Genomic DNA, 10,327 nt, shown 5'->3' with positions numbered 1-10,327 from the left:
TTTCTCTTCCCATTTGAGTGCAGGCTCCTATATGTAAGAATATTTGTATATTGATGTATCTGAAATAACTAGCACATGTTAGATTCTTAAGGGTTACTAAATTAATTCAATAAATGAACAAGCCACAACTTATTTCTCTGGTAAAATGGTAAAAAAACAGTTTTTTGATAAGTCATATCATGAACAAAAGGAATAAATAACATTTATGAATTACAATGTGACAGTTTTATAAGTGCATATGGTATGTAACATCAGGATAGCTAAGGCAGGTATCACCTCATTTATCATTTCTTTGTGTTGAGAACATGCAGAGACCTCCTATACAGGTGTTTTGAAATAGATAACAAATTATTCTATACTCATACAACACATAGTATGTTACTATTATTAAGCATACAGTAAGTTGGTATTCTATTTACAGTAAATTATTGCTAACTATAGTCACCTACTACTCTGTGGAGCACTAGAATTGACTCCTCCCTCTTCCTCATCTATCTAATGTTACAGCTGAGAGAGAGAGACAGACAGAGACAGAGACAGAGAGACAGAGACACGAGGCTTGATCGCAGGCCACTCTTATCTCTGAGCTAAACCCCCAGTCCTATTTTATTTTTTATTTTGAAACAGTCTTACTAAGTTGTTGGAGCTGGAGGACCTGAATGAAGTCCTTCTGTCTCAGCTTCCTAAGACTGGGATTGCAGACACGGGCCACCGTACCAGGTTGGACACCAGTTTAAATACCACTGCTCCATAAACGTTTCACTTGATCCCTGATATTTAAAGTCATCTCTTCCTGTTTGCAAAATCACTGTGTGCCTATTAGTCATTATTTATAGATGCACAGTTTTCAAACTGTTTTTGTGTTTGTTTCTTTACAGAACTGGGAGGTTGAACCCAGGGGCATTCTTCCTCCAAGTTACACCCCCACCCTATTTTTATTCTTTATTTTGAAACAGGGTCTCACTAAGTTGAAGCAGGCCTCACTAAGTAGCTGAGGTTGGCCAAGAACCCAGTCCTCCTGTCTCAGCCTCCCAAGTATTGGGATTACAAGCATGCGTCACTACACCAGACTTCAAATTGTTTTTTACATATATTTTACTTTATTCATTACAACAATGGAATGAGATTTTCTTTTGTACCATTTTAAAGATATAGAAGCTGGGAATGAGAGATTATATAAATTGCATATATTCATCACTGTCAGCTCTGGTTTTAGATAATTTATACGCTTGTTTCTCTGATTTATTTCCAGACTTGGTTCTTCAATGCACTAAGTCAAAACTTTTCATTAATAGTCTTGTCTCTTGAGAGAATGCATGAAAGATTGGTTTCATAAAAGCAAAAATGGTTTTCACGATTACTCCTTGAGGGAGGTGTGTTTTTAGTAACTTGGGTGCAATAACCTTTTTTATGTCATGGCGTTTAAGTCTGGCAGTAAGAAAAAGAAAATCACCAAAGCGGAACGACTGAAGCAACTACAAGAGGAAGAAGAGAGACGACTGAGAGAGGAAGGTACAGAACGGCCAGTGCTGCCGTTTTCCTAGTGTACAGGGAATACTAGCCATGGGCTGGCACATGTACAGGGAATACTAGCCATGGGTTGGCACTTCTGTGGTCCAGTGTTTTCCAAAATTATTTCATTTCCTAATGTAAATCTCTTTTATAATAGCCACCTACTACATAGATAGCACTGAAAAAGAAGTTAGTACACACTATCACATCTGGGTATATCGTGTGTGTATTTTACTGGGGGTTGAACCCTGTAGTGTTCTACCTTCAAGCTGTACCCCCCAGCCCTTTTTACTTTATGTTTTGTGGCACTGGGCATTGACATTCTACCTCCAAGCTACACCCCCAGCCTGATCTTATTTTTATTTGGAAATAGGGACTCACTAGGTTGATGCAAGTCTCACTACTTGCTGAGGCTGTCCTCAAACCTGCAATTCTCCTGTCTCAGCCCCCCAAGTACTGGAATTACAAGTGTGCACCACCACGCCTGGTTTACTTTATGTTTTGAAACAGGGCATGGTGGTGCACACTTGTAGTCCCCCGTGCTTGGGAGGCTGAGACAGGAGGATCGCACAGGTTCGAAGCCAACCTCAGCTACTTAGTGAGGCTCTCAGCAACTAGAGACCCTGTTTCCAAATAAAATATAAAATAGGTCTGGGAGTATAGCCCAGAGGTAGAAAACCCCCTGGGTTCTACCCCCAGTACCACAAAAAAGTAAATAAATAAAAAGAAAAAAAGAAAAAGAAAAAAGAAACAGGGTCTTACTGGATTACTGAGCATCTCAGTAGTTGCTGAGGCTATCCTTGAAGCTGTGATCCTCCTGTCTTAAACTCCCAAGTACTGGGTTTACAAGTGTGCACCACCATGCCCAGCTACATTTGGGTATATCTTGAATTAGTCTTGCCAGATAAAATATAGGAGCCTAGTTAAACTTTAATTTCAGATAAGCCTTAGCTCACTGGGGATGATTTACTCTGTGGAGTATTTAGGACATACTTAAGCTTTTTAAATGTCCATGTCCATCTGAATATCAGGCTGAGTGGATCGTCCTGTATTTTTATTTGCTAGTTCTGGCAGCCTCGTCTTAAAGTGATGTATTTACTGGTGCACTTAGTGGCATCGGTGCTAATTGTGCAGTCAGTATTCTGAAACTCAGAGTCGTTAAAGATGGGAAATACACACTAGTAAGAAATACAGCTTAAGTTCTCGAGGTTTAGCAATATTTATTTTCTAAACTAAAAGTGCCAGTTTCACTTATTAAGAAGTTGAATTAGAAGCTGGCTATGGTGGCACACGCTTGTAATCCTAGTACTTGAGAGGCTGAAAGAAGAGGATCACAGGTTTGAAGGCAGCCTCAACAACTTAGCAAGACCCTATCTCCAAATAAGAAATAAAATCAGTCTAGGGGTATAACTTGGTGGTAGAATGCCTCTGGGTTCAAAAGTCAGTAAAACACACATACACACACAGAGAAAAAAGGTTGAATTAAACATTGATAAAAGTGTTGGTTAATTAAAATACCAGAATTAAAAATGTTTGACTTTAGCTGGGCATGGCGGCTCACACTTGTAATCCCAGCGCTTAGGAGGCTGAGACAGGAGGATCGCACAGGTTCAAAGCCAGCCTTAGCTACATAGTGAGGTTCTCAGCAAATTAGTGAGACCCTGTTTCCAAATAAAGTATAAAATAGGTCTGGGAGTATAGCCCAGAGGTAGAAAAGCCTCTGGGTTCCACCCTCAGTACCACAAAAAAATGTTTGACTTTATAATTCTGAATATTCCTAGTCGTTATAGCTTTTAGCATTAAGAACATCTGTAGATTCCATGTGTGTAAAAGGCTCAGGTTCCACGGAACTTAGAATAAGAATATAAGAATACAATATCAGGAACTATTTTAGGGAAATGTTTATTAGGTTGAACTCTCTTCTTAATGTATTTCATATTAGGGTTTTAATAGTGAGATTAGGAAGGTTGAGGTACTTGCTCCTCATGTAGATGAAAGATGTTATGGACATCTTCTGAAGACTTTCTCTCGTCTTAATTACCTATGGTAGATCTGTTATATTTTATTGCTTAATTTAAGGGCCCCCAAACAGTAATATAGTCACTGAGATTATCCACTTTTTTACTTTTTGGTTCCTTAGAGGAAGCCCGCCTGAAACATGAGAAAGAAGAGATGGAAAAGCTTGAACTACAGCGAATCGAAGATGAAAAGTGGCATCAGCTTGAAGAAAAGGTGCGTCAGTACACCTGTATCAGTGTTTAATCCAACCTTCTCTGTGTGTGTGTGTGTGTGTGTGTGTGTGTGTGTGTGTGTGTGTGTTACTGGCGTTTGAACCCAGAGGCATTCTACCACCAAGTTATACCCCTAGACATTTTATTTCTCTGACAGTGGAGGCTGCCCTCCACTGTGGAAGCTCTCTGGGCTGCTAGTGCCATTCAGTCCATGTGAGGCCATTTAGCCTGCAGTGAAGTGAATCACACCATGATCCACATGTCACAGTAAAGACATGGAGGCTCAGCAGCTGAGAGGTGGAGGGCCAGGACCCCCCGGGCACTGCGCGCTCTTGCTTCCAGTCCACCCTGTAACCATCAAGCATGCGGAAATTTAGCAGGAACCCAAAACACTGAAAATATTCAAAGTTTACCTCTCCTTTTTTAGTTTCATGTCTCTTTTTCACCAGAACCTTTTAGATCAGTAGTTTTGAAATATTTTGGTCTGAAGACAAAACTCCAGTAAAATATTAAAAATTAGCTGGGCATGGCAGTACAAGCTTGTAATCCCAGCATCTGGGAGGCTGAGACAGGAAGATCACAATTCATGGCCAGCCTCAGCTATTTAGGCCATTTGCAACTCATTGAGACCCTGTTTCAAAATAAAGAATAAAAAATAGGGCTGGGGTGTTACTCAGAGGTAGAATGCAACTGGGTTCCATTCCCAGTACCAAAAAAAAAAAAAAGTCCCCTAAGGAGCTTTTATTTATGTGGATTATATCTGTCAATATTTATAATATTAGAAATTAAAGCTTTAAAATGCTAATATGAATAGGCATTAAACATTAATAAAAACAAACTTTAATAAACATAAGTAAACACATTAACATTTTATAGAAAATAGTTTACAGCTTTTAAAGAAAGCTATGTATTTTTGTAATTAGGGAAATGAATGTCATTGTTCTTTTTTTTTTTTTTTTTTTTTGCAATACTAGAGATTGAACCCAGGGGCATTTTAATTTTGAAACAAGGTCTCACTAAATTATGGAGGCCCTCACTAAGTAGCTGAGGCTGAGGTTTTCTTGTCTCAGCCCCCGAGTACTGTGATTACAAGCAAACATCACCATGCCTGGCTCATTGTTCTTATTTCTTAAATCTCTTTACTAACTGACTTAACCAAAGACAACTGAACTCTCATGTCATACTCAGTATTTCATCTATTTATTAATTTGTTGCTTTGATGAAAGCATATAAAGATCTTCCCTACACATCTATGTAGTTAGAAAAAGGAAGAACATTTAATAGCATTGCAGATAATTGAGAATATTCTTTGATATTCTACCCAAATTCATCAAGGGTGGTTTCTTCTCTTCCTCTTCCTCTGTTTCTTCTTTGAAATGGGATATCACAGTATGCACAAGCTGGCCTTAAGTTCCTGGGCTCAGGAAACCCTCCTGTCTCCCCCTCCTGAGCACCCGGGATGACAAGCATGTACCACCGTGTCATTTCTAGTTTGTTCTTTCTTTCTTTTTTTTTTTTTTCCACTACTGGGAATGGATCCCAGGGGCATTCTACCTCTGAGCGACACCCCAGCCCTATAATTTTATTCTTTATTTTGAAACAGGGCCTCACTGAGTTGCAAAGGGCCTCACTAGGCAGGAGCTGAGGCTGTCTGTGAACCACTATCCTCCTGTCTCAGCCTTCATGTTGTTTCTTAATGTGAAATATCAAACTATCACTGAAGTGTTCCCACTCTGCTGCAGTAACACACTGCTCTGTCTTACACTCTGAATAGATTTTATTTCCATGCATGATTTTACAGTAACACATGTAGATTGCTTGGAAAAATTTTGTTCACTGTATTTACTTTATAAAATTTCACATTAGTATCATCTCTAGTTAAATCAAAAAGTTTTGTGGATTGACAAACTCTCAGGCTGACAGTGGTACAAGTTTTTATCTCAATTTTTGCTTGAAAGCTTGCTTTTTATCATTCCAAACAAATATTTTGAGTTGTGTCCTTGAAGCGACAAGCTCAATTCACTCAGTTTTGAGAGAATGTATGCCAAAATACCCAAATAATTCCATGTGTTATTTCTCAAGGCAGTCTTGTCCTCTGGTGTACAGTGGAAGTGCTTTATCACAGAATATTCAGATTTGTGCTTAGGATTAAGACTTATGTTGGTGTTTTATTGTTGTTCTGGAGATTGAACTCAGGGACATTCTACCTCTGAACAATAGCCCTAGCCCTCTTTATTATTTATTTTGGAACAGGTTCTTGTTAAGTTGCTGAGTGGGATCACAGATGTGTAACACCACTCCTGGTTTTGCAGTTTCATAAAATCAACCGTTTCTGCCTCTGCATCATCAGGTCTTTACTATGTGAAGGTGTCTGCTTTCTCTCCTTGCTCTGCTCCAAATCATTACCATTTGGAGTCACCACCTTGATTTGTTAAGGCACCTGAAATCTTCTATCAGTGAAAAATGCATACTGTGAAAAAGACACAAATGTCCTGGTATCATTATGAAAATAGAGTTGATCTCACAGATCCCAAAGGAGTTTGGGGGCCCACCAAGAATCTGTAGAGATGAAAAGCCTTGTAAATATCATTTTTATTCAAATTAACACAAGTATTTTGAAACTATCTATTTAGACAAGTTTTAGATGCAAGCTGAAATTAAAGAGCAGACCAATGCGTCTATCCTTATGTAACAGGACCTGGAGAGGAGAGCGGACGAGCTTGAGGAGCTTTACTTACTAGAGTGCTGTTTTCCTGAAGCAGAGAAATTGAAGCAAGATACCAGATCACTTTCTCAGGTAAGATTAATTTTATTTATTTATTTATTTATTATTTTTTGAGCTGATACTTTTGTGATCACAGGAGAGTTATAATTTGATACCTATTTTGATTCCAGGGAACTTTAAATTTATCTGTAAAAAATCATCCGACAAATTTATTGCTTATGCAAAGAAAAGGGATCCAACACTTGTGCAGCTTTTTGTCAGCAGTGACATATGTGAGCTCTTTATTCCGCTTGACTTTGAGTCCGTCGTTGGGAGTCTGCAGAGGCATAGTTTATCCTGTGCATCACAGATATTGCACTTTTTACAATTGAAGGTTTGCAGAGACCCAGTGTCACGCAAAGTTTCCAACAGCACGCGTTCACGCTTTCCTGTGTCGCATTTTGGTAATCTTCCTGATATTTCAATTTTTTCATTAACATTATATCTGTTTGGGGATCTGTGATGTTACTGTTGTAATTAGGGTGCCACAGATTGCACCCACAGTTGGTGGTGAACTCGATAAAGGTGTGTGTTCTGATGCCCACCGGCCGGCTGTTCTCTGTCTCTCTCCCTCTCCTCAGACCTCCCTATTCCCCGAGGCGCAGCAGAAACAAAGTTAGGCCTATTAGAAACCCCACAGGGGCCTCTAAGTGCTCAGGTGAGAGGAACAGCTCGGAATCAAAAGCTAGACACCATCAGCCTGAGTGAGGGAGGCACGTCCGGAGCCCTCTTGTGCCTCGTTGGTAATGTGAGGGGAGGCTCTTGAAGAAATTAAGGTGCTCTTCTAATGAACACACAAAGATAACAGAGCAGAACTACCATACTACAGACATGGAGAAAGCTGTAGAGATCTAGTGGAAGGCCAAGCCAGCCTGCGCCAGACAAGACCCCAGCTCTCCCCACTTCTGTGAGGCTGAGAGAGGTGGGGAGGCAGTGAAGGGAAGGTCGAGGCTGGCGCTTCCTACGTTCATGTAGCCGAGTTTGGGCAGCTTTCCTTGATTTGGGCTGGGTCCTGTAGGGAAGTTGCAGGAGTCTCTGGTCCAGCCAGGAGTTGAACTGGCTCAGCAGGAGAAGGAGGGGTCCTGAGGAGAGGCTTCAGTGCTGGCCTGGGTCAGGTGAGAACAACTGCCCTCGCCTGGTGGTGAGAAGCACGCATCCTGGTGCCCAGGTCGGTCTGTGCTACCAGAGGGCATAGGAGCTTCAGGGGCTCATGGTGGCTGGCTGGCTGGCTAGGCCAGTAAGCAGCAAGACAAGTCCTGCATCCAGAGCTCATCGACTTGAAACTCCAGCCAGTTTTGTGTATAAAAATCTGCAGAACTTGTATTTATTTTTTGAGAAATGGGCGAACCTTGGCTGAAATAAATTGAGAAAGTTTAATCTGGATAAAATTGCATGCTGGCGGGGGAAATTGCAAAAGGAAGGATCAAAAACTCCACAGAAAGTGATCTACTCTTTTTACTTTGTGCACAGAGGCTTTTGAGTGACTAAATTTTAAATAAGAGTCACTTATAGAAGTTGAAATCAGTGGGCTGTGCCTTATTTTAACCACTTTTCTACCTTGACTAAAAACTTAAGCTCAGAAAAATAATGTACAGTCTTTGAGTCAGCTGGAAGATGTTTTGCCTGCCCTGCACCTGCATGTGAAGCTGGGCCCACCCTGAAAGGACCCCGGCTGTGCTGGGAAGCTGCTTGTTCTTACTTACCTTGGGGCCTGTCTTTAGTAAAGGAAATCTGAGCCTTTGGAGTAAGCCCTCATTTTGGGGGGTATCTCCCCTGTGTGGGGATGGTCCCCTGGGAGAAGGTGAAGGAGTTGCATGGACTTGTGAACAGGCCTTGCGCCGTCTGCTCCATCTCCAGGCCTGCCACTTCCTGAGCTTCTCTTCTGGCAGATGATGGTGTTTAGGTTTGAAGTCTCGTTACCACAAGCTATGCGCCATTACTTAGGGCATTAGTCGGTCAGGCCAGCACGGACAGTAGCCCTTCTCTTAGCCAAGATGTACAGCTCAGGTGTACGGGCCCATCCATCAAACAGGCCAACACAGGAGATTCGATTCAGATCAATCTTAAGGGTTTCATTCAGGCTGGTATTTGAAAAGATGTAAGTTTAGTGCTGAAGGTGGAGTCGTGCAGAGCCAAACAGCTACCTGGTCTTTCCTGAGTCTTTGAAGCTTCTGTTGTTGATGGTCTGCACCCTGTTGCTCAGCATGGAGGAGATAAAATGACACAGATATGGAAGAATATTGGTGCACTGATTGTTCTGAAGTTGCTGTGGTCTATGGTGAATCTGAATTTGAGACTGGTTTATGGTGAACTGAGCAGTTTTGCATGCAGGAAGGCCACTGTCATGACTAGTTAAAATGTTATCCAAAGGTATCTTTTTTGCAGAGCATTCCTGGAGAAATTTCCAGTGATGGAGGGACCCACTTCACTAGCTAATTCATGAATGATTAAGCAGGGTCACAAATGCAGTGGCATGGGCTTTGTCCTGTTGTTCTTAGTATTGCAGAAAGGTTAGAAGGATACACAGATTTTGAAATTGAAATAGACAAGGTCAAGCCAGGCATGGTGGTGCATGCCTATAATCCCAGTACTTGGAAGACTGAGTCGGGGGTCACAATTTGAGGCCAGTCTCAGCAACTTAGCTAGACCCTGTTTAAAAATTAAAAATAACAGCTGAGCATGGTGGCAAATGCTTGTAAACCCAGTACTTGGGATGCTGAAACAGGAGGATCGCAGGTTCACTGCCAGCTTCAGCAACTTAGTGAGGCTTTCTGCAACTTAATGAGCCCTGATTCAAAATAAAAAATAAAATAGGACTGGGAGTGTAGTTTGATAGTAGAAAGCCCTTGGGTTTGATCCCCAGTATAAAAAAAAAAAGACATTGACAAGGTCAAGTGAATTGCCAAATCCAAAGGTAATATGATTGGGTTTAATAGGTGAGATAATTGCTAGGAAACTCGTGTCCTTAACGGGTCCCAGGTGTCTCCTGTTCTCTAATATTCTGTTTTTAATTTTTTATTTTTTATTGGTGCACTGTATTCATACATCATAGTGGGATACAAACTTTTGTAGACATACATGCACACATCGCCCAGTCAGCCCCCACCCGATCCCCACCCCATTCTCTCCCCATCCCTCCTTCCCATGCTTGGCTTAGTGGTTGACATCTAGTATTATAGCAATTTATCTAAAATTAACAATGATAATCTCACAGAACAGTTTCATTTGTCTGATACCAAGCTTTTGATGACTTAAAGATAACATTTCAATATTTCTTTTTGCTTTCTTTCTTACCAGAGAATATTTTTTTTCTATTTTTTAGGTGAAACTATCATATATTTATATATTTATTTTTCAGAAAAAAATCTATCCTAATATGGCATATGGATTCTAGATACCCAAAACGATCTTGAAAAAGAACAAAGCTAGAAGACATATATTTTCTGATTTCAAACCATATAAAGCTACAATAATTGAAACAGTGTAGTACTGTTCTAAAGGCAGATATATAAACCATTGGAGTTAAATACAAGCCTAGAGCTAAATTCTTCCCTATATTGTCAAGTTATTTTTGACAAGAATTCCACAAACATTTGGTGGTGGAAATAATAATCTTTTAACTAAATATTGTTGAAAAATAATAATTACATGAAAAAGAATAAAATTGGACCCTTACCTAATCCCATATACAAGTATTAACTCAAAATAGATAAAAGACCTAAATATAAATCTTAAGACTATAAACTTTTAGAAGAAAATCTGGGTCATAAAACCTCACAACATTGAAATTGGCAGTGATTTCTTGGATATGATTTCAATG

The 10,327-nt window shown here is 40.3% G+C and overlaps 1 protein-coding gene across 1 annotated transcript in view; it reads left to right on the top strand.

The window, feature by feature from the left end:
• Positions 1-1,430: 1,430 nt before the first annotated feature.
• Positions 1,431-10,327, top strand: part of DNAI7 (dynein axonemal intermediate chain 7) — a gene marked incomplete at its 3' end in the record, with an annotated part of 39,048 nt that continues 30,151 nt past the window's right edge. Inside the window, exons 1-3 of the mRNA XM_080705047.1 lie at positions 1,431-1,512; positions 3,653-3,744; positions 6,439-6,540. Coding sequence (XP_080561173.1) covers positions 3,685-3,744; positions 6,439-6,540 — 162 coding nt within the window. The 5' untranslated portion in view covers positions 1,431-1,512; positions 3,653-3,684. The remainder of the gene's footprint in view (positions 1,513-3,652; positions 3,745-6,438; positions 6,541-10,327) is intronic.

The sequence above is a fragment of the Muscardinus avellanarius genome (assembly GCF_963383645.1).
Source record: "Muscardinus avellanarius genome assembly, chromosome: 11".
In the NCBI taxonomy this organism is placed as follows: Eukaryota; Metazoa; Chordata; class Mammalia; order Rodentia; family Gliridae; genus Muscardinus; species Muscardinus avellanarius.
This window is presented reverse-complemented; position numbering and strand designations above follow the sequence as displayed.